The sequence below is a fragment of the Anser anser genome, assembly GCF_964211835.1.
Source record: "Anser anser genome assembly, chromosome: 3".
NCBI classification, from domain to species: Eukaryota; Metazoa; Chordata; class Aves; order Anseriformes; family Anatidae; genus Anser; species Anser anser.
Window position 1 is genome coordinate 83,860,147 of NC_139722.1, and position 25,940 is coordinate 83,886,086.

Sequence of the window (25,940 nt, forward strand, 5' to 3'; positions counted from 1 at the left end):
GTACTTTAATAACTGTGACAAAAAGTATTAATGACATGCTCAGTTGAGTAACCTAAAGCTTGCTGTCAGGACAAATCTGCTGTCAGCAAATCTCATTTCTTTCAAGAAAATGTTTTAAAGCCTTATTAGCAGCAATCTTAGTTAAGACAAACTAAATGAAAACTAAAAGTCAATTAAGACATTTTTCATAAAAGTCAAATAAGACATTTTTCTGCCAGTGTTTGCATGTGCCATTTTTGTACAGTTACGTCAAGCTTCTTTATGCACACAGCCTTTCGTCATTTTTCTGAGATTTTTTTTTCAAAAGGAGATGAGACAAAAAAAACAGACTTAAAAATACGAAAACATGGCTATGGCCCAGAAACACCATCAGGGAGGCTGAAGGTACAAACAAATTTAAGTTCAAGTGTAGTTCTGCAGCATAAACTCACCACTACCACCAAGGTGCTTTTTTTTCTTAGCTAGTTGAATTCACAAGGCAAAATACATTACCTTCAACTTTTTCCACTGAGGTTTAATCATTTCACCCTGCAGCTGGGACAGTTGGCTAAGAGTACAAGCACCATCAATTACTGTAACATGACATTAAGTCATAATAAAGCAATCATACTTTACAGTCCACAGCAGTGGTGCAACTGAACCTGGCAGTACTTAACTTAGTTTCAGTTAGTTTAACCATAAATTACCAGCTTCCCTTTTATAAAGTGTAAGAAACAAATTCATTTGAATTTAAAAGGAAGAGGAAAAAAGATCTCTCTCACTCAGTGATGAGAGGCAATTAAGGGAAAAGTTTTATTAACACTATTAGAAATTGACACAAGTTCAAGAAATGAGATTATCTCATAGGGAAAGCACTTATTTTTAGCTCATTCTGAATTTCTAACTACACTTTTAGTAGATGTGGAAATAATAGATTTGCCACTCGGCCAAGCAAGTTAATTCCATTGTCACAGAGAACACAACCAATGTGACATTCGCAATAGGAATTATGTTCCACTTTAAAGAGAGATAAAGGAAAATAAAAAGAGGCTTACAATCCAGAGCTAATCAGAGAGATAAAGGTAAACTAGTTAATTATAGTGATTATGTGTATCTGATCCATGCTTTCTTTCTTACGACAGACTTGAGAGGTAATTTAGCTACCATGTTTTTATCCTATAAAATTCTGTATTTGAATTAAATGACAGTATTTGTACCTTTTATATCTTAAATAATTCTACTTGATGGATAATTCCTTTACTGGCTGGAAAATATATAACAATGAGCAAAGATGAGACTACTGTTTTGACTTCAGCATCTCTCAAAAACCTTCCTCCTTGGCATTCCCTGCCTTTCCCAATCATCTCGCATTTGTCTGTGATTCCAAACGACCCTTTTTATAGCAAACAGGGGACTGAAGAGTGGAGTGTCACCAACAGCACCATCCCCTCCTCTACATGCAGAGCTCTGGCATGGAGAAAGCCAGGCTGGAAGTGTCAGCTTCCACTTCCATCCCACAAAGGCAGCTGGTTCTCCTTGATGTGGTGCATAGGGGCTCTGCTTTACTCACTTGTCTCCACGTAGAAGGAACATTCCGGTTCTAATGGTTTTGTCTTGCATTTGTTTGTTTGTTTTAATGAAAGCACTTCCTAGCAACACAGAAATGATTTAGGTAACAAAAAGAAAATAAATGAATTCCTCTAAGTTCTCAGTGACTAGAATGCCTGTTGCTAGCTATTAATAACTATTAAGTCTTAGTGTTCCAAAAACATTTGGTCAGAAAGGCTTTCCCTGTATCACAACAAAAGAAAAAAAGAGCTGAATATTTACACTGGATATAAATTTATGAGCACACGAGAATATATAACAGGCAAACAAAGAGAACCAAGAAAAAAAGTCAAGGCACAAACAGCAACAGATCTCGAAGACCTTCAATATTCTATTTCCTTTTACCACAATCTCTTTCTGTATGAGATCTATTACAGTGCTCTCCATATACTCCATTACTGGAGGAGTTCTTTTCCTAACCCAATGAATAGAAACACACCTTGAATGTGGAAGAAAAAAAATCAGAAGAATCAAGTAAACTAGCCAAAGGAAGTTGTTTCTGATGTGCTCTGGATGTCCACTGTTCCAGCTATGTTGACCCTTTCCTCCTCCCTTTCTCCACCAAACAGCAAAACAACTCATTATCAGTTTCCCTCCCACTAAGACATCCCCACTATATTCTGCCTTCTTACATGTTTCTCTCTTCACACAACGCAGAGAAAAGTCCACAAAAAGGATACTGGGTTTCAAAAGCAGTGGAAGATATCAAACGCCTTGAGGGAAGGTCGGAAAATCACCACCAGTGAGCTTTAGTTCTGGTAGGTCCAAAGAGATTTGTTTTCTAGAGAGTGCCACAACCATGCTCCTACACCAGCAGAGGTGCAGAACTACTCTGATTTAACTTTTCACCTCTCACTGAAACTACCCGAGACCTCTTCCACCAGTAACATCACTCCTGCCCCCATTCGCCTTTCCTCTGCTGCCTTGTGACTATGTTAATAAGGTCAGAATCCTTCTGGTATCTTGGGATATGAAGGTGTCCTGATTTACAGCCTTTTGTCAGGTTTTCTCTGTCTACCTCTTCTCATGTATTGCCCTTGGGGAAAAAGCTTTTGCACTATCATTTTCTTAGTCTGAAAATATATTTTGATATTGTTCTGCTGTAAGAAATTCATTGCCTATTGGCCTATTATCTACTCAACATTTATTTTGTTTTTCTCACTCTGTTTATCTTAGAAGTGTCTTAGCTTTTTTAAGTCATAATTTCCACAACCTCATACATAAGGATAATCAATCAACATTGTAACTGGCTGAACATTTTCTCTATTTTGTCCTTGTTGTTTGCATGTAAGTCGTTGAAAATTCAGATAAAGCAGAGCCCAGTCACGTGAAACATTTCAGTGCGGACTGTGCCGCCTAGTAAAGTGCTGTTTGTGCTGCAGCTATCCTGTCAGTTGGACCACTATTTCCCTCAACCCATTATCAGTTTTCATGACACCTGACTTTAAAGCCTCCACCTTTCTATTACATATTGTTTAAATCAACCAATGGATTTAGAAGTTACTGGAAGGAATGAAGATGGATGAAGCACATGAAGATACATGCTTACATATTACACACACAACCTTGACCATAAAAGTCTCAGTTTGATCAGAAAACAGTCTTAAGGATTAAATAGGATATCCAACATACACAACTGCTGCGGTAAAAAAGAATGAGGCAGGTATGTGGCTGTTGCCATCAAAATGATCAAGTGTTCTGGCTGACCTGAATTTGTGACTAATTTTATGATTGTTTTAAATCAGGTAATCACTACTACAGATTTTTTTTAATTAAATTACCATTACAAATTTGGAATTTTTAATCATTCTATAAAAACAAAATGCTATTTTTGTGAAATTCTGGTTTCTTATTCTCATTTCTGTTGCAGAGAATCCCAATAAAGGCAAAAAAAATTAGAGAGATGAAGATGAACGTTGGATACAGACCAGCGAATCCTGCCACACAGCAATTTGACATGGCGGAGGCATGCATCTCTCTGATGTTTCAATGTTCTTGAAAGGAGAGGAGGTGTATTGCACCTCACCAGTACAAGTGATGATGTATCAGAAAAAGTTCCAGTAGAGAGTAACTGCATGCCAAAGAGTGTCACTAAACATTATCACCTTTCATCCTACAGTGCAGTCCAATATTTTTCTGAAGCTTTTTTTTTTTTTTGGCAGCAAACTTCACTGTGAATACTCTTTTAGGAGGAAAAGAAACTAAATTATTTGCAATAACAGCATCTTACAGGACACTATCAACTGAAGAAAATTGTTTTGGGCAAAGATGTATACTCAGAAAATCTTACAAGTCCTTTCTAAACTGCAAAATAAAGTGCAGCTTGAGTTTTCAGTTAAACAGAAAGGCCTTAATACAGAAAAATCATCTAGAAAAATAGTAAGATTCATCTCTAAAGTCTGGGGATTAGACAAAAATCTCAGGATGCAATATGAAAATAAAGTCCTAATACATTATGAGGAGCTCACTCCCTCAAAAAGTTGCCATTGTGTTAAGTGACATAAAATTCACAGAGACATCTGAAGTTCATCTGCCATGTTGTCACAAATTGTCTTATAAAAAGTTTCATGAGTCTCAAAATGTGGAAGTTTATTCTTTTCTCAGAAAGTAGGAAAATGGTAAATAATTGCTACCATTTTGGAAGGAATTTGAGATATGAAGATCTTACACTATTATATTATATTAATTGGCATTTGAAGTTTTATCCTGAAAGCCAAGACTGTAAAATAAATGCATCCTACATTTATGAAAACTAGCTTAGAGTCTAAACATTGTTTGTATGTACTGGTTAAGGCTTAGAAGTATTTGACATGAAAAAAAAAAAGATTACTGTGTTTATTGTGTGCTCTGGTAAAATAATAAACGAAATTCAAGTAAAATTAAGAACAGATTTGCTTTTTGAATGCATAACCTTTTAATCTGTATAATATTAAGCAATACATACAGATGCACTACTATTCACAAACAAGCTCGGATATGGGTTGATAACATTTCCAAATTATACTGCATCACCATATGCATCACCATGTACATATTCATTGAGACAACAGTGGTTCTCGCAATTCTAAATTTACAGATTCCCTCTGTATAGAAAATGCAAACCTAATGGCAACAGGCTGGCTTTTCTTAGTCTCCTAGTCATTTATAAAGAAAATTACTAAAATGTCTGGTGGTATATAAAAATATATATACTAAGTACATACTTCTTCCAGAGCACATTTAAAAACAAGCGGTGTTGATTGTCTGAGACAATGTACAGTATCAGAACAAGACAGACCTATTACAGAAGCTATAAGAAGAGGGCTGTATCTGTGCTTACACTATCAGCCGATTGATTTTCATTTCCACGGAGATTTTATTTTTACATTTCAGGTATTAATTCCCATATTAATCTACTAATTTCAAAAAAAAAAAAAAATTACAGAAAGGATTGCTCCACAATCTAAAGTTTTATCTTGTTGACTGAATTAATGCCTGCCAAGCAAATTAATAGATAACTTTGCTGCCATTTATAAGAAATATGCACATATACACATACATGTTTTATAAAGCTTATTTATCGGCAAATGCCATCATACATCAAAAGCATAGAAAAGCATTTCCCAAAATTTCTAAAAGTTTAAAATTTCCAAAGTTTAGTGATCATGGATCAAGCTTAACTTTTCTTATAGTGGAGAAATATGGGGAAAATGCATGGCACTCTATTGTCAGACCCCACTCAAACCTAACTCTCCAACCTACTGCAGAGATGTCCAGAATACTTCAGTAAAGGACAAAATTTTGTAGCGGCTTTCAGATAAAAATGTGCATAAGCATGCATTTTAGATATAAATGTTCATGGGTACACTACGGGCTTTGAGCAAGCCACTATGGATAATAGCAATTTTGCCACTGTCTTTAAAATGAACAAGACTTAACTCAATCTTCAAAAAGCATATATAATTATTTTTATAATGCAAAGACCAAAAATCCAGTTTGAATAAAAATGTGATAAATTTCTCTCAAGTCATAAAACTACAGCCTTTATCTTTCAAAGGGCATTAAAATGCAGACTGTAATCACATAAAAGTCTCTTGTTCAACAAAACTTTTTTTCCAGGAACAGTATGCTTTTCAGAGTTTAAAACCTCACCTTTTCTTTAGTTTGTTCTGTCTGGCTATGGAAAATTCCAGTTCCCCATGGACATAAAAGGGATAATTATATATGCACCTAAGCCAAAACTGATCCACTGTGCTGAGCTCAAATTCATATTTGCCAATGACATAAAACTGCAGCTATAATCTCCCCCATTCATTTTGCCACGTTCAGAATGTACAGCCAGGAGCACTCGAGCACTCCTCCTGTTTAACACGGTTCACTACCACACGAACCACTAGATCTCATTTTGAGATCACACTAAATATATAGAAATATTATCCAGACATCAGATATGTTATAAAGTCATCAGCTCAATTTAGATTTTGAATACAAAAGCCTTGATCAAAATTTAACAGACGATTCAAAGCATCTGGCACCTTATTAAATATTCATATATTACCCTATTTACATATAAGCACGGAGATAAGGCATTTTGATTTTCCTTTATTGCTAAGACTTTTTGACAGATATATAGTTTTCTTTCTCCTTTTCTTCTGCACCAATCTCTAAAGCCCCTTCCACAACAGTTCGACTATGTCTTTCTTACAGCAGTTATGCTTCTCTCAGGGACAGCAAACAGCAAGTCATCTCACTCTCAGCAAGGACTGCAAAACTGGGTTTATTTCTGAGAATTAGCTTTCTGCACGCTCAGCTGCTGAGCTTTTTCCAGAAAAAAAGTAAAGAACCCAAACAATAAGCAAGCCCAAACATTAACCTCCACTTTTTCTGTCTGCAATTGTGTTCTGTTATCATACAGAGAGTGATAAAATAACCTGGAGCTCATCGGCTTTCTTCAAAATTTGCACTAATACAAGCATGAACAGAATTTGGCCCTTGTTATTCCAATCTCCTCCATGGCTGACAACTTCTACAAAGTTATTTAGCGAAGATGAGAATGTTTAAACATGTCATTCTGATACATTTGTTTCTTGCATGGCTTTCAGCCTAGTCCTTGCATTGAAAAACAAAACCAGACAAAAATGGACATGATGGAAACTAACTGAAGTCACTATGTCGACTATGTACTAATCATTTTGTGATAAACAGATGCTTTGCCAAAAATTACTATAAAGCCCAACAGTTTTGCCTAGATCTCTGTGTTAGTATAGGAGCATGGAAATTATGTTTTTAAACATGGGGGGGGGGGGGGGAATCAGTGTCCATCTAGCCGCTGTAATTCAGATTGAAGGAAACAACCCAGCAATTTAAAAATTAAAAAAATATGCTTGCACTTATCCACAGACCGCTCCAAGGACACTGAAACTATTTGCTATATATGCAGAAATGAATACTGTCACTTTCTGCTGTCTTGTAGCTGTGCAAATTACTTTGTAGATGGCAACTTTGGAAATTTGTCTCTTTACTATACAAGAACAGGCTCAGAGGCTGTAAATGATTGTTTGGGCCCCCTGACAAAAAGCATCTCACAATTTTTGGCTCAATGTGAGAAATTTCCATTGCTCGGTCCTCTGTTACACAATCACAATTCTTCTCTTAGCCAGATGAAAGAAAAGTATCCAAGCAAACTTCTTAATTGAAATGATCTACAAGTACTTTGGGACAAAGCAGAAACTACCTGAAGGGAAAAGAAAAAGGCAAAACCAAAAGCACAGCATGAAAAATTTTGCTGTCATCTACTTATTTCGCTTTAGATAAGCCCAGTACAGAACACAGCATCCGCTCTAACTAATGGTGTGGATGGTATCCTTTTCAGAAATATAAGCCCTACTTCCTCCTCTCTCCAGCCTCTTTATGCTGCCATCCTTCAGCTGGGCTGCAGTAAAGCCAGCAGAGAGCTACTTCAAGGAGGGTACCTAATGTGTAGGCAAAGCAGGCTCTTCTGCTGTGGAAAGAGAGGGAAAGGGAATAGCCGTGCCCCAATATTATTCTGAGAGCTGGAACGGCTACAGGGCAACACCAATGCCATCAAAATGAGTTAATGCACACCAGAAGATGGAATTCCCAAGGCAGCCAAGGCTGATGAGGTTGCAGTTGTTGTTTACGGCCACTTTTCTCAATGGCAATCTTGACATCTTGTACAAGGTGATTAAAAGTCAGCTGGCAGATAGCAGGCTGTCTATAACAGCCAGTGCTGCTAAAAGGATTTTTTATTTTTTTTATTTTTATTATTTCTCCAAGGTGTGCATAGCCAGAAAGATCAGGAAGGTGGTTCTGTTGACGTAATGTTACAGGATCTGAACTGCCCTTTTCGGCCTCTCGGAGAGCAGGCAGATCTACTGACTAGAATGGAGTGAAAGCGGACAGCAGAGGAAACTTGAGGTTGGAGCTCACCCAATTAGAGTGATATAGTAGTAAGACAGAGGACCTTAAAGAATTACTCTCTGAAATGTGAAAAGGCAAATACCATAAAAATATTACTGGTATTTGATACTGAGTTGCCCTGAAAATGATACCTTGACTCACAGGCAAATCTAGCCAAGACTCGTGTTTACATCCATAATGCCACCCAGAGCGAGTGCTTCTGCACTTCCATAGTAACTACAGTGCTTGTGTTCACTCTCCCTGTCCTTGATGCTGGGGCAGAGACTGTAAGGAAGAGAAAATCCAAGCATGGTGAATCTCATATTCTGAAACCGTTTTCATAATTAAGCTATGCTCAAACTCCTTTAATCTTTTCTTTTTTCTCTTTTACTATATAAGTGGCTGGTATACCCAAGGAATAAAACCCAATCTTTTCATATAACAGTGGCAGTATATTTCTCTGCTTCTTCTGCAATCATGTTATCTTTTTGCTACCACTTACTGATCCTCCTTTGGTTTCAGCTAGCTTCCTGCCTCATCTTTGAGAAGATATCTTTGCACTGGAGAACAAAGATGCATTTAGACTTGGTAGCATGCCCCAACACCTTCACTCAAAAAGCCAGCGAGACTTCAGTATGTTCTACAAAAATCTTTTAACTGCTGTCAGAAGTGTCAGAAAACATCAAAGTCCCCTAAGAATACAAGAGGGTGCCAAAAACAGAAGGAGCAGCAGAAGCAAGTTCTATCTACCATTTTAGACTGTCTTCATTTACTACACGTGCTCTGAAACTTTCAATAATTTCAGCCTGTCCCAGTCCATAGCCATAGCAAATAGCTTATTATGGCTCTTATTGTTGTTTATTCTAGCCAAAATACCTTTTAAAAAAAAATGAGAAACTGTGACAATTCAAAATACCAGTCAAGTATTAAAACAGTAAAGGCTGACTGCCACGAAGACCTCCCTCACTTTCTCTACCTGAAGTGTTTTTCAGTGTTTTTTTTTTTTTGGTTTGTTTGTTGTTTTTTTTAAATGAAGGTTCAGAGAGCTTTATCCCCTCTTTGAATGCCATGCTGAGTTCTGCTCCTGCTGTAAGAGTCTTCTTAAACCATCAGTCATGTTTGAATTCTATTAATTAAGATTTCAAATAGATTGAGCTTATAAATGCATTGCAGGTATACGCAGATAGCATAGAGGCTCTAAATACCATGACTATGGAATAATTCCCTCTTTCATTTTAGCCTCTAACTCCAAAGACTAGGACTTCTATCCTTACTATCAGTACAAAAAAAATAATAAAATAATAATAATAAAAAAAAAAGAGATTTAGAGTTGGGTAAAGGAGGAAGAAAGTTGTTAATTCAGAGAGTTCTACAGACTGGGAGCTAAGAGAAGTACTGCTAAGCAAAACATTTAAAAAGCACTACTTGGCTAAAACCACCTCTATATCACTTTCATTTCCAAAACCAAAAACAAACAAACAAAAACATGCACACAAACCAAATTAAAAAACCACCCCCCAAATAATCTGCAAAATCACATCGGTTCATCATTGAAGAGTCTAATACAGTAAGAAGTTACTAACCTTAAGATTTCTTCCCCCAACATTAACAAGTGCTTTTTGAATAAACATTCATTACTGCTTTCATTATTCATTTTCTTAGTTAAATTACAAATTTTTTTCTAGTGGGCAGAAAGATATAGATGACACAAAGTTAGTCACAGATTAGTAAAGAAGGCAATCAAAGGCAAGAAATGGCAGTGGGATCCACTCATGCTGAGTGACTGGATAGTAGCAGGAAATGATATAGTTACATATAACAGTGCACTAAAGTATACGTGATTCTTCCAGCTTTATTTGCCTCAAAATTAGTTTTAAACTGAGTAGTACAATCTAGGAACAAGATCACAGTTACTGTTGGTAACTTTATGGAAACATTAATATATTGCCCAGAGGTCAAGAAAGCCAACTGAATTACTAGAAAAGAAAGAGAACACCAAAGAAAATTTCTTCACACAAATGTATAAATTCACAGTGTGCCCACAACCTGAAAGCCATGTGCAGTTCTGGTCCACTAATTTCAAAAATCACAGAGCAACTGGAAGAAATATGGAAAAAGGTAAAAAGGACAATCAAAGCCCAGAATGTTTCTGTATAAAGAAAGATTAAATAAACTTGAAGTCTTCACCTTGGAAAAAGATATGAGTAAGGGAGGAACGTGACAGAAGTATAAATTCATAAGTGACATGGAAAAGATGACTAAGAAACAGTTATTCACCATCTCATCCAATAAAAACATTACAGGGCATTCGATTAATTATGTTGGCAAGTTCAAAAGGATCAGAAGAAGGTACTCCTTCACACAAGGCACTGTTATGCTGTGGAAACCCTTGCCATAGGACAATAGATGCTAGAAGTTTACACAGATTTGTAAACCTTCATGTTTCTTCAGGTTTTCTTCTTGAAGGAAGAAGCTATCAACTCCAGCAACTGGAAATTAGAATGATCAGTTCTGTTTTCTTCCCTAGCTTCCATCAGAGACAGGACTGCTGGCTGGCTAAATACTGAGCCTGAGAAGCCTGTTTTCATTTTCTCAGTACCCCTTTCCTGAAGAACAATGCTGGCTTAACACTCTAGGATGGTATATCAGGGCATTACTGCTACAATACACTGCCCACTCAACATTAGCAACATATTCACTTATAACACAAAATAACAATACTGAATTCAACACCTCCAGAATCCTCATGCCCACCACTTTTGATTTCAGTATCTGCAAGGGACATATAGCACTAAGGAAATAACCACATAACACAAGGTGGTATCACAGCCCTGAGGGCACCCATACCCCTTACAGCCCCCTGGGGCTCCCTCACAGTACCCACAGCCCAGGACCCCATTTCAGCCCCTCCCTGGGGCCACAGCCCCTGTCCCAGTGATGCCATAGCAGGGCCATTCTCCAGTGTCCCTTGGCGCTGTCCTGCAGCGCCGGGCCCACTCACGGTCCAACGCCCCAGCCCAACACCTGGGACTGAAGCTGTCCCTCAGCTGTCCCCCTCCCTGGTAGTGCCGGGGTGGTGGGACAGGCACTGGCTGCCTGGCCCTGGCTGCCACCCCCTGTGGGAAATCTCTACTCGTGCTGGACCCTGTTCTCCAGGGGGCCCTGGTCTACCTGGCACACTGACCGCAGGTGCCTGCTGCACAAAGCAGCCAACACCTCACGTGGAGAGGCACATACAGTCCTGGAGAAGGAAGAGGAAGGGAGCTTTATTGCTATTGCTGACACCGCAGAACTTGCACCAAAGGACGGCCTCGCTGATTGTAATTCTTAGGGCTGCACCTTGCCAACAGCAGGAGGTTATGTGGGCTACCACAGGCAGCAAAGGGCTCTCAGCTGCTCCTGCCTAGGGACTTGGAATTTTCACTTCAGAGTTACACAGCATTAGGACTGTCTACCTGCATAGTAAAAAGTGACCATACAATCAGATTTTGTATCTACTTAACTTAAAACACACCAAAGTCATGCTGTTTAGATGCCCACAGATGATAATTAATTGCCTATTTAGTTGAACTACCTTGCGTTTACCACAGTTTCAGATTCCACATGTACACTCTGCGTATGTGTAGGAACTTGTTAAGCTTTTTGAGCCTGAGCTTACAACTTATCCAGGAGACTTTGAAGTATCTAGTCTGAAGGACTTGTTCAAGGTTTCTTTCTAGTACATTAGTGTAGAGTGAAGATTAACGTTAACCTGTCAGCTTTATCTAGTCACCATTACAAAGGAGATGTATTACTTGGGGAAAAAAAAAAAAAGTAATTCAACCCTTGGGCAGTTCAGTAAATTTTATTCATGTCATAGGAAGAAGAGGAAAACTAAGAAACTCCGTTACAGAAATCTTTAAAAATGTAAGGCCATTGGTAGTTGGATTTATGATGGTAATAACATACTTGAGTTGCTTGGGTTTATTAAAATTAATGACCTTAATAAAAACAACAGCAATAGCTACATATAAACAGCATCTACACAAATTCAGAAAACTGGCTTCAATGGTAAAAAATAAAGCTACTAGTAACAGTGTCCAAAGTAATGCAACATCTGATGTGATCTATCAAAAAAAGCAATCCTATCTATTTAAACCCAGATAGTAATGTATTAGTTCTAGCCTTCAGAGACATACATTTTTTCTTCATTACTGTACAGGACCCTGGTGCTTTCTAGTTCCAAACACTGCGAGATGTTCTGTGTCAAAGCACAACTTCCAGAGAGCAAGTGCACTAGATTCATGAAGACAGAAGTTTGATTTTTACTTGCTTTTTATTTTAAGAATTAGGGTAATTAAGAAAAAGTAATGCTTGTCTAGCTTAAAAACAGCCTTTATACCTATTGATATATGTGATTTCACATGTATATATTTCAGACAAATAAAAGCAGCAATGAAAATAAGTCTCATTGACTGCATACACAGGGGTACTGTGTACTTTCGCTATACAGCCTGCTCCTCTTTCACAAATCATAATGGAAGATAAATCTATTCCATCAGTACCTCACAGCCACCTGAGAAGAGCAGTCCTCAGAAGTATCTCTGTTTTGCCTTTAATAGACATTTTATTAAGTTGTTTTTTCCTGATTTGAATAGACTGTGATTATAACAAAAGGTAGAGATATTTATCACCACTGAAAAGTAAGTAGAAAGGACAGGTTTCAGCTCCCTAAGTTGCTATAATTACCAAGGACTTGGTACAATGACTCTCATTAAATAGGAGGAGTCATACACTCAGCGTCTGTCAATGAAGCAAGATCCATTGAATTTAATGGAACAACTGGCACAAAAGTCACTATGTTGATATCATCAAGATGAATGAAAAAGTTCTGCTAGTCCCACTGGAAACTTCTACCTGATAAAAATTTTCTCCTAAACAGGATTAACAACTAACAAATGACGTAGGGAAGATAACTGCCATCACCACTTTACAGCTAAATGACGTAGGTAAAACATGTCTTTTCAGTGGTCAGCCAACACAGAGGAGACACAAAAACAGGCAGCCCGTTGCAGCTGGGCAATCTCTGGCTAGTTCTCTGGGCAGTCTCAACACAGCAAATAGGAGTTTATTCTCTTCTATAATTTAACAGAGCTCTCATGATCTAAACCTAAATTCAGAGCTTATCAGGCCATGATTCTAGGAACATAGAACCAGCTATGTAAAAATTAAAGTTATTCAAAAAGAAAGAAAAAAATAGCAATTGAAAAATAAATTCAGTTGACACCAGTAAAACAAGGTTAACAAGGACTCTCAAAAACAGGAATTTTTTACAGTCTTATGAAGCAGGATCTCACTCCTAACTTAAAAATACATTTTAACATCTCCATAACAGACCCACGTTCCTTACACCTACAAATGTAAATCCACTATGAAATTATTTTCTGGATTACTGGTTTCTAAAACTTAAGAACACCTAATATGCATCAAGACAGCAAAACAGCACTCCTTGCCTTATACAACATTGATTCTTCAGGTAGGAAGAATATATTCCAATTCAGATGATGAATGAGACATTTGCCGCTTTCTCCTATGCACTCTCCCTGCTTCTCTTCATTTAAAGAAGATGCAACATGTACGAGACCAATGGTGATAGCCCAATTAGAGTTACATTAATGCACCATGAATTTCTTAGAGCAACACTAAAAGCAGCAATGCATCTTGAATTTAGATGCTGAAAAGGTTCATAAATTTAGACTGCCAATAACATACGCATCTTTGTATTATACAGTCTGCAGGAAGAAAAGCAGGAAAATTTACAGCTTTTTCTCTAAACTTAAGCAATGAACTTGAAAGTATAGCCTGATTTTAAAAAGCTATGAAAAATTATTCAGTAATTCAAAATGGCATTCAAAGAATAGGAGTCCCCTCCGTGACTTCAGTGACCAGAGAATAATTTTCCTTCGTGCTCTCTGTGTTAACATACTGTCATTTTCATTTATGCTTTGCTTTTAAAAAGCCAAATCAAAGATTTCTCACCAAATCAAAGTATGCAAAAATCTACCCTGCAGAAGACAATGTCTTCCACTCCAAGAAGTTCCAAACTCCTGGTTGATTTTCAACCAAACAACTCCCTAAACTGATTCATTTCAAGTGATGGCACTGGCTAGAGGAAAGGAATGGGCCTGAGGCAGGATGGCAGTATGCAACTTGAACTGGGTCATTTAAGTTGCCTTGGAAGCACAGCTTGAATAGAGATGGTCTTGACAGCCTCCTGGAAAACCTTTCCCCTCTCTGCAGAAGCTGCACTGAACAAAAGTTGTTATGAACCATTGTAGCTGTTTGAGACAGACACTTTAAGTTGGGATATGTGAGCACTCCTTCTGTATTTCTGTTTTCAGCAATACTAGAGCATAGATATATGAAATTAAAAGATACCATGGATATGCTCCACTCTTATTGCCTTGTTGCTTTTGTTCAAGTATTTGCAAACTCACCGTGGTCACTAGAGATCAGCAGAATGATTCTGTCAATGCTCTTCCATGATTTTCAAGCTATTAACTGAAACAGAAGACCTGTAAACTTGGAAAGCAAATACACAGTTCTTTGTTGAAAAGACCGTGTGCTTCCCAGATGATTTTCTAGGAGTCCTAGGTGATTTGTAGCTATCAGGATTTGTACTATACATCTATCTCAACAAAAGTCATCACCAAGAAAAACTGAAAGCTGCAATTTTAATATTTTAGAATGAATTCACAGATTCCCCACTTCTACATCTAATCTGCAAATAGCATCCCAGGGCTTTTTGCTGAAGGCTTCAGCACCAGAATTCATCGGAAATCCTTTTCTCTCAGCGCTGAGCAAGGAAAACTGCTTAGTTTATGAGATGATCTGTCACCAGTGCTAACCGCAACTTAGCATCAGGATCAACGTTGTGATCTGGATGATGGTTTGCAGACTGAAGGTAGGTTTCCACAATTTGAATTCACCCAAGTTTTAGCTGCACTGTTTTATACGCTGAAAGGAAAATATAGAGCATTTTCTGACAATGCTTATGCATTTTGAGGGCAAAGACCTGATGTTACAAAGACTTCCTCCTTCAAGTCTTCCCCCCACCTCAAAAAAAAGTTGTGGCACGCTGACAAAACAGCATGAGGAAGTTTGGACTGCCACTGTCTAGGGAGCACATAGTCCGTGGGCAGGCAGACTATTTCATTTGCCAGAGCTGTCAAGCCAGCCCTTTCTACAAACACTAGCTTAAGACAAAATAAAAGAAAAATTATAATAAAATGTTTTAAAAGCTGCACGCAGAGTGCTGAAGCAAATGCATAGTAATTAACTGGTTTCCTGGGTAACCAAGAGCAAAATGATCAAATCTGCCTGCTTAAAATTAGATTTTTAAATTTACATTTAGACATGTAAGAGTTACACAACTTCCAGGTGTTTTGAGCTGCAGCTGTTTTGATTAACTGCACCTCTAGTGAAGTAGAGAAGAAACAGGCCACAGTTTTGGGAATATAAACTCAGTAAGATTCCTCTTCTCCGTTCTGACTTCAGGATGAAGTATAGAAAGGGCCCGACTTGCCAATGCATCAGCACCCACCAGCTGTCAGCAGAAGTGACCTTTGAAAAATCTGAACAAGGTAAGACTCTAAGCGTTAAGAATAGGTATGTCTGCCTACCTAAACACAGGTACAAATGTAGCCTGCAGTAATAGAGTACATAACACGAAAGGAGAGCTTAAAATCTGTCTGACTTTAGGGGAAAATTAATGGCACAAACCTGAGAAGAAAGCTTGGAAAATGGCTTCTCTCATCCCCCTCTGTATGTATCTGCATTTCGTGAAAGGGGCAACAGAGGAATGACACAGGTCATGTGGTTATTTCCCTGCATAAATCCACTAGACTATTCCCCTCATCCCGGTGGGCTTCCTGCCTCACAAGCCCAGTATGGGTGCTCTGCGTGCACTGCACATCCTTTTGGCTTTCTGTTTGTCAGTATCTGCAAGCACGAAATCTCTGTAATGAGCCGTGCAGCAATGACTTAAAGAATTACTTTGAAATTTTATTTACCACATGAAAAATGAAATGTGCACGCTGGCAGATGGGCAATCATGAAAGAGGTTTTGGACTAAATCATTTTTATTTCAGGAACAGATAAGCTCTTGTGCAGTTTTCTAAACCAAGGAATCAGACATCTGGAGACCTAATTGTCTTAGCTTAAAGCTTATTTCAATACTATTTTTTGTGCATGTTTTGGTATGTAGGAGGCTATGTACATGTGAAGGAAAATGGCATTAACTGGCTAATCAGTGATTTCACATTCCTTACAGATAAAGCCTGTTATGCATGTTTTTCTCTGGTTTGTACAAAATACTGGCCAGTTCCTGGTGTAACTTAACAAAACGACTGGATTCCCACTAAGTATGCATTTGTCCAGGTGGGTTACAATGCTGTAGTAGAAATAGCATGTGCATGTAGTTCACCGACAAGAAATCAGAAAATAACCTGCTGGAAAAAAATATGAAAAAAGAGGTAGTCTTCTGCAGTTCACTCTTTATTTATTTGTGAGAGAGACAGAGAGAGAATACGCACTCTGAAAGTGAAAAAAAACAACCAACCACCAACAAGTGACAGGTGGTAAAGATGCATCTGAATTATGTTTCAACTCTTTAAGGGGTAGAGTCATGGGAATTTTCATCTTTCAAAATAATTTGAAATCTTCTGAATGTTAATTCTCTATGGTATTTCCTAGAAGCTTTTCTCCACTAATTTAAGCAAGAACAAACAACGCTGAATTTTAATTAACTGTCAGGTACATCAGTGTATATTCCAAGCCTCCTCCAGGAAGCAACTATTTTAGAATTTAAGATAGGAGAGCGTTTATAACACAATAAATGATATGCTTCTCACTGCAGTCTGGTGAGTGCCAAGCCCTAAAGGTAGTAACGATTTAAAACAAAGCACCGTCTTCTATGTCTTGTATCCATTTCCCCAGAGAGTACTGTCCATTCAGAAATTACGCTTTTGATTTAAAAAATATATACACAATTACACAACATGGTCTGAGATCAGAGACTCAACAGAAGATACACATCACTACTGAAAATACAGAGACCTCTGTGAGGTCAGGATAGGATCTCCATATCTAGATTCTGCAAGTTTGCCATATTCAGCTACAGATTTCACTTTGACCATTAAAAACAACAGCACCTATTTTGAAAAAGTCAGACTGTTGTATGGGTTTGTGTTATGATTCCTCTTAAACCTAACAGAAATACGGTTTCATGGTTTGGGTTGGAATTTTGCTGAAATGAATGTATATTGAATCCACCTACCTTTCCCCAGTTGCTAAGATGCAGCGAGGTCAAAAACCTTTGCTGCTCTCTGTGCATCACGCGACACCGCAACACAGCAGAGGTGGCGAGAACGCTCAGCCGCATGCACAGCTCTGGTAATCACACCTTGTCTCAGCATGGCACAAAGACAGTTGCAATATCCTAACCTAACTCTTTCTCATTAACAAAAGTTTGCAGGAAAGCAAGATGAAATGAGCCAGTCTTTAAAACTGAGCAATGGCTAAGCTCCCATTTTTCAGCTATGGATTGCATATGGTCCACCCATTTTCAGCAATGCCATGGATTGCACCAGTTTTTGTTTTTTAAACACCACTCGAGTAAAGTCATTTGATAGCACCAATGAAACCTCCCCAAAATAAATGATGGTGAAAAGCAATCACCACAGCATGCTTTGCACTGCTCTTCTTCTGTCAGGCGTGGAAGCAAAATATTATGAAGCAACTTCTTTTCTCGGTGAAACACTCACTGGTGGTGGGTGCAGGCAGGGGGTGAGCACAGGTCTTGGCCCAGGCCCTCCTGGCAGCAGTGCCTGGCTGAGGGCCAACGCACCCAGCACCCTCTGGACACACGGGCGCTTCCTGCTGAAGGTTTCTTGGGCAGCACGAAGAGCATAGCCTACTACATGGGGTTTGGCCAAGAGTTTTTCCAGGTGTGTCTAAGCTGTCCAGTCTTAGAGCAAAAGTCATCACACACGCCGCTTACAGCTTTATTTGGAGATAGTTAAAATAAACAAGATCCACTAAAGCTTTTTTCTTCCTACAGAAAATGGAAGAGTAGTGGGAACTGGAGTATTTTTTAACTGTTTAGGATGTGATTAATCCCAGAAAAGTCACAACACACCATACACAGTAGTAAGTACTTGCCAGATTTAGCCCTAAGGAACTGACTTTGTTTCCATATCAGATATCTGAGTCGCCTCTGAATTACTTTCTAAGTAACATAGGATTTAAAAGCAGGTGAATTAATATTGTCTCCTATTCTGGACATTCTTTAATGAAAAATGGGTATGATCTGATAACAGTGACAACCATGTACACAATTTAAAGGGTAATAAATAGACTGGAAAATCTACGTCTTCAGAAAGCTTTCATAGTCCCCATATTTCTGCAAAAGCAAATGATTTTTAAGCTATGAAACAAACCTTGACGATAGTGGCCTGTATTAGTTCTATATTAAAATTCCCACAGAATAATACATCAATAACAATTTGATCTGAAATTCATTTCTGAAGAGACAAAGACTATCAGAAAAAAATAGTACTTTACAGGTAGGAAACAAAATATTCAGAAAAACTCTACACCACTAGAAAATTAATAACACATACTATAACTCCAGAGAAGTATTTTTTTTCCCTATAATTATCCATTTCTGTTAAGTACTTTCTCAAGCATCATCTTGCAGGTATCTTTTACATACATGCATTTAATTATATTGTTCCTGAAAAATCCTCCTACTCTCTCTCCATCTCTGACTGGAAGCATATAAGTGCTTCCCCACTACCATCAACAGTGTCACAGAACAGTGAATATTTCACTGGTTTTGGACCATTAAAATGATCCACAGCAAATGTACTACTTCCATAAACACGCACTAGAGAAATCATAAGGCTACTACAGATAGTAAGACTATTAAGGGCATTCTACATCAACATTCATTAGCAGTCTTTTAACATTTATTCACCCCTCAGATTCTGCTACAAATATTTTTACATTTCCTTTTATTAAAAAGAGAGTTTCATCAACTGTGAAGCCAACTTTAGCGAATGTATAAAAGAGGCACAGCATTTGCAGGACGTGTGACATACGAACAAGCCAAAAAGGACTACAGATATTAACGTAACACAAAGTCATAAGCTTATAAGTTCCAAAGTACTGTATAACAACCTTTCTGCTATAATACAGTTAAGAAACTGAAAGTTCTCTCTTTGTTTCACAGCATCATGAATGGTTTCTTCAGTTAGTTTGTTTGCATTCATGATGATTTTAAGGAGATCCAAAACCAACACAGTAGAAAGATTCGTGTTTTTCCTGGTACGCTCTTACATTTGTTGGCTTTTCCCAGGCACTTCACTGTATATGCGTATGTCCTATTAGACTGCGGCACTGCTCCCCCTGTGAAGTGAAATACCTAAACACTCACTTGGTAAGAGTTATGTGCATTAATCCCACGGAGGCAATTGTTTTTCTTAAAGACAAGAACAAACAACAGTTTGCTGCAAAGGCGCACACTGTATTGTTCCTATTTTTTCCTTCCAACAAACTTCTCATCCAAAATCACGGCCACCTTTTTTCTTGGGACCTAGCAATACAAGTTACCTGCCAACTCCAAGTCATGAAATCCGCCACTAAGACTAAAGGTTCTTCCAAGACTCAGTCCTTCAAGATCTTCTGCAACTTATTAGAGCCCAAACTAAGCAATTAGGCTTGGATGACAAATGCATGAAAGACTTCGAAATGGAAAGTACACGAGGCACAGGTGGAGAAGGAACTGCCCATCACTTCCTGGCTACAGGGCCACACCCACACTGAGGCACAACTGAAATGCAGCCCACAATCAGCCCAAGCATACAGAGAGGAAGCAGCTAACAACATTTCATGATAGCTTCTGCAGCAAACAGATGAGAGCTGAGACTCCAATATATTTTGCCTGTAGCATTCCTAGTGTGCTGTATTCATCCCTCACACAGAACCTGTTTTCTCATGCTTTGCATGTATAAGAAAGACAATTTTCTCTCTAACTGTGCTGTAGGGTAAGAATTATTAGATGTAACTGCTGCTTTTGTGATTGATCCTCTGTAATAGTGGAATGAACAGTAGCATAAAAAAGGTTTCTTTCTAACATGCCTATCACTTTCGACAATCCTTTAAAGAGAAAAATAAGAAAATTAACAGCAGTGCAAGCAATAAGTTTTATATAGTCAGAAAATAACCTAACAAAGCCAAATTGACTTACAGGAACTTTTCGTCATGGAGTTCTTCAGTATTATCTAGAATTAGTTCCATCAATTTTTCCAATGAAAAGAGAAAAAAAAAAGATCATAAACACGTTTTTTGACCAGTTTTGCAGGCTGGTTTCAGTCAATGGAAGATTTTTTATTTTTACCTGAATGACTCAAAGGTCTACAGAGTGGCTTCTCAGTTACTCAGGACCCAGTTATCTCTGACAGTGTGTTTGGGCCAAATCAACTATATTTATATTTCCAAAACTTTTGTAACTTTCTCTCCAGAACTAATGCTGATGAAATCTGTATGATGTTACAAAGATTTTCCTTACTGAACATGAAGAACCAGAACAAAAGCTATTAAAAATATTGTCAGGGAAGAAGTAAAATGAGAGGTACAGTCTTACAGCATCCTTCTCCTTGCCATTTTTCCCAAATGAGTCTCCACGCAGTTATCTTACGACCAAATAAATACCCATTATATTGCCATACAGAGTTCTCCTTGTTACTAGATATGTGTATGGCGCATGCCCAGTATAGGAAAAAACAAGTCCGCAGTCTCTAGGCTGGTAGCCTGACACACGTGCACCATCTCCTATCCTGTGTCAAGGAGGAAAGCCACATCCCATCACATAATGGGGAGAAAGGACTAAAACACACAGTCCTCAGAACATCTCTGACCTACCCGAAAGGTCAGCACTGCCAAGTTAAAGCCATGACTACTAAAGCCATCTTGCTATGGGAACAGAGGCAGAAGAGCTGTGGGTTTCAACACAATATTTGTCTCCCTCTTCAATTGAATGAAGATCTACACCAGAAGTTGACAAAACTTCGTTCTGGCTTTGAGTCTCATTCCAAAATCTTCATGGATCCAAAAGCTTTAGCCATATATCTGAGGTGTATGTTGGTGAGCTGAGGGGAAGCAGAGCTCCTGGCACAGCCCTAGGGCAGTAGATGACACTGGTCTCAGAGTTCTCTACTCCATTATTACATGATAAATAGAGCTCACTATGCAGCTGTATCCCCAGATGACACAGCCATGTTGGAAAACATAGTTAAAGAAAATCTTCTTAACAACTGAGATACCCAGTAGACTGAAAACTAAGTGCAAGAGCTAGAGGTACAGAGCTTCCCATCACCGTGCTGTGCAGTGGAGCAAGCCTGGAAATCCAGCCAAACTGTGCAAGAGTCTCCCACCAGCACACACTAACCAGCCTCGGATCTGACCAGAGCACACTCCTTATACAAGCACTGGAAGCACATCCTACAGTGCACAGCTCCGTAACTGATTCCTCTTACATCTCCATGCTATCAATTGTTATAGAGTTGTCAGTACCCTTCTGTCTTCTCCCAGCCTTTTTATTTATTTATTTATGTGGAAGGTCCACTCTAAGCCTCAACCTTAATTTTCTGCAGTATTCTCAATAAGGTCATGATGTATGCAAGCAATTATGTGCAGCAAAACATGGCATTGTTATGACAGTCATAACACATACGGGAAGCAGTCTTGTCCTGATATTTAATGGTCTAATATGAACATCACCAGATGCAGAAAAAAATAGGTATTACCTACCCACCTTCTCACTTTAGCTCTGTTTCTCAGGAAGCTGCTCCCTTTAATTATTTCACCTAGAGACCAGACTGACCTTTTCCCCTGTCTTCATTTTCCCCAGCCTTCCCTTTTGATGGCATGACAGGATAAAAGCCAACAGGACAGAATAAGGCTAAAAGCATCCCTTCTTAATAGCTTCTCTGTATATTACCCAGATGAAGGAATAAAACCCTGTCTTGAACAGACACAGCAGACATGCTAATACATTATGTAAACCACAGCAAATAATTTATAACTCCCTGAAAGCATCTCATTTTATGTCATGCTGCCAGTGTAATGGCACAATTTAAAACATGGATTTCAGAGAGCTAAACTTGATATGTGGAGTATACTGATAATGAATCAAAAAGAAAGCAACTTAAAAAAATCCACCACAAAAAAAAAAAAAACTATTCCAGTTTATAAATCCTTGCATAAACCTTTGTAACCTTGTTTCTGTCACATTTTGTTCACTGAAAGTATTCAGGCTCCATAAACATGGATGTTGAGATTTCAAAACACACGCTCTTTTCATTATAAATAAACTGAAGTATATACCTGGAGATATTTCAGCATTACATTTCAATTAAAGGTCAGAATGCTTATCTTTTTCCCCCTCTACATAAACAATATTTATGGAGCATGTAAAGTGTGTACTTCATTCTACGTATGGTGCACAAACTTGCTGGCATGGTAAACAGCCTGCCGCACAGCTATAGCGTATCACCTGAACAAAACTGTGCCAAAAGTTAGTTGAGCTATGTAAATTAGTACTAAGCACACACAATCTGTGATTTTACCAAAACTGTACTGTATTAGATTTCTTCTTTTTTGACTAAGTCTGTTCAGCAGTAGTATTATGAGAGCCAGCATGAATGGACACACCGTGTTTTTGTTTTTACCAAGAAGGTGTCAGGAGAACAAGGCAAACAACTAGAACTGTAAAATCTGAGGATATTACCAAATCTTGAGTCAAGTTCATATCAGGTACAAAGCTATTGCTCCCCCTCATATTCCCCTATGTGTGAAATATAGTTCAAATATGTACAGTAGTATTTTAAAATACAAGATTATATTTTCAGGCAGATCATTGGTCTTCTGTTTAGCCGTTGGGATTTTAAAAAAATTATTTAACCCAAATTCATTTGTATGAATTTTATATCTAATTGTTGAGGTTGTTGTTTTGTGGGTTTGTCTTTTTCATTAAATTTTACACTAAAAAGACACTTAAACTTCACTGTACCCAACTTCTCTTTCAGTAATCCTAGATCACACTTCATTAGAAGTTTTAACTACAATAGTTATGTTTACAACCTCCCAATTTTTCAAGTAAGGCTTGTACATTATTATTTTTTGCTGTTATTCACAAAAATATTTTGAGTAATTAAACCTAGGTATCTAAAGCATTTGACAGTTTGCAGTGCTAACCCCTCTATAACAACTGAGTATTTGCATTCTGAAAGAACTCCTCTCATGTTAAAATCGTAAGAGGCTGTTCCACTTGGACTGAATGAGCCATTTATTACACGGCTGACTATTATTAAGGGTTCTTCATTTGGGGGATTGGGGAGATTCGTTCTTCTTTTCTACTGCCACCCCTTGCCCTATGACCAGCATATGCAAGATCCTTTCCCAAGCAATCCAAACTGAAAGAAACAGATCCCTTCTGATCTGCCTGCACTAATTACCTAACTAATCCATGTCAAGCAGGTCACAAAGCAAGTTTACTTTGGCTTAAACTTTATCAAGAGCAAATACATGGCAGTACATGAATGCTTTTGTTTCTAGAAGGGAATGTTTTCCTTAATTTGCTGTAATGGAAGGATATCTGCATTTGACTTGTATAGGAACTACAAAACCACACACCTGGAAATACATTTAACCTCATTTGTAATTCATCAAGTTCAGTGTTCATAATGAGAAAACGCAGCCAGATCTCCTGTCTCCAATCCTTTCCTGTACCAAAATTTCGAAAACAGGCATTATCAGCTATGAGCACATTGTTTTCAGAGAATAAAAAACATTATTCTAAAGTCTCCTCAGTACTACAGAAGTACTTAATACATAGCAATATTTAATGTATATTCAACATCAGGCATTTTTGACAAGAAACTAGTAGTAGAAAAAATGATAATGCTTAGATTCCTACTTAATATCTTTCCAAGAAGCTTAAGTCTGGTTTGCATTCAGTTATTGATTTCCTAATCTATGGTGCATGTTGAGAAGGAAAACATAAATCTTTAATATATCAAAGTGTGTTTACAGTCATAACCTGGAGCATATAGGCCAAGATAACAATTTACTATTTACTGTACTTCAGTATTTAATTTCTCTCTACAGAGTAAAACCACTTAGAATAGCAAAAGATCAGACAGCATTCAGGGATGGTTTTTAGCTCTTCAATACTAGTTTTCATACTGCTGAGCAACAACAAATACAACAGAAAGACGAAAAATAGCAAATCAGACATAGTTTCACATCTGCTGTACACTTTTCAAACTCCCATAGTTGCTCTTTTAAAATTCTCTGCTACCATTTGAATCACAAAGAGAATAATTTCCCACACATCAGCTGGGCTGTCAAGTAAGCATATTTCAGTACTCTCCAGACTTATTTAGTAATTTGTTTTCCTTTCACCCTGATGCACTGTGATTTCATAATCAATGCATTCCTGGACTTCAGTATGCACTTAAAATGAATGGCTGAGTTCCCATATAGGAGACTGTTGGTTGTTTTTAATTGAAATATACATTAAACCCAGTCTTGACAATGATTCTTGGGAGTAAACCGTACCCAGATATGCATTTCCACCTACCAATACTTTAATAACTAAAAAAACCCAAAAACTAATAAAAATATTTTATTGCATCTTCAGGCATTGTTTAAACTACTAGTAACATTGGTATTGATTTATAATAATTTCATATTTTATATTCACGTGTTTTATATTCTACCTCTATTGTTTTTATATTCACAGTAGAATATTTAAATCATTACAGAGAATAAAATCACTACCCCAGGAAGTTCTCCTTGGTTATTTCTCCCCCCCAACACTAGAGAAACACAACATAACTGACAGGTCTTCACAAACTGAAAACCCAGGAAAATAAAAACTTCATAATTCCCTAAAAGTCAAAAGGTATCTACTAAGCATTTCTGTTCTTTAAAACAAACAAACAAAACACAACACCTAAAAGACAATATGTAAACATACAACCTACATAAGCAATCAGCACAGGTTTATTCATATTTTTATGAATAAAGTCTCTGTCAGTGGTAATTAATGTAAAATTATATTAAAAGCCCATGCAGCTGTCCTTCTGCAATGGAACAAGTAGACAGGCTAACATTTTACATCCAATTCTAGTCAGCAGTCTTTCCCAATTTTAAAAGATTTTATATAAGCTGCACAACATGTTCAGTGCCAAAGATATTTGTCACCAACTTGCTTTGCTGATCTTATCCAGCAAAACATTGATAATGCCACTGTATCTTACACACTGTTTTTGGTTTAAATACTGTTTCCCTCCTAATTTCATCATCACCTTTTAAGCATTCTTTTCTAAGTAATAATCCACAACTGGTGAAAAGTAAAGAGCTTCTTACCATTCTGATCCAATATTTTCCCCGTCTCTGGAGTCCAGAAGCAAGGAGCTGTTGCACTGCTTACTAGAGACACCGGAGGCTTTGGAAGCAGAGAATGTTTTATGTGGTTAAAATGTATCACCACTGATTATATTTCAGTCCCTCAATTCCTAGCCTTGATGCTCTGGAAATCAGCCAATCCAAGCAATAAAGAGGTTTGCAATAAGAAGTTGCAGAATTTTCACAGCAAATGCTTCACGAAAATGTTTTGCTTCTTGATACTTGTTTTTTATATCCACTAAATGTTAAAATAAATCCTGGCTCCCTCTTCCCTCCTCCTCCTCTTTTTTTTTTTTTTCCCCTTCAAAATGAGATTCATATATTGTTCACAAGGGACTTTAGCACTTGCTACAGCTAGGCACAGTGCAGACAGGCATCATGCCAGATTACGCATGCATCTCTGCCAAGATACCTGAATCTTGACTTGCAACACACCCTGT

General features: G+C 37.8%; 1 protein-coding gene across 22 annotated transcripts in view; it reads right to left on the bottom strand.

The window, feature by feature from the left end:
• Window positions 1–25,940, bottom strand: part of PLD5 (phospholipase D family member 5) — a 180,048-nt gene that overhangs the window by 115,661 nt on the left and 38,447 nt on the right. For 5 of the 22 annotated variants that reach the window (XM_083830317.1, XM_083830318.1, XM_083830316.1 and 2 more), the window contains 2 exons: window positions 25,462–25,540; window positions 23,722–23,811 (listed from right to left, as the gene is read on the bottom strand). The exons of 12 other annotated variants lie outside the window; for them this stretch is intronic. In XM_083830317.1, coding sequence (XP_083686443.1) covers window positions 23,722–23,733 — 12 coding nt within the window. In that variant the 5' untranslated portion in view covers window positions 23,734–23,811; window positions 25,462–25,540. Of the gene's footprint in view, window positions 1–23,721; window positions 23,812–25,461; window positions 25,541–25,940 lie in introns of those variants that run through there. 5 more of the 22 variants (XM_083830295.1, XM_083830294.1, XM_083830293.1 and 2 more) reach the window with 2 other exon arrangements.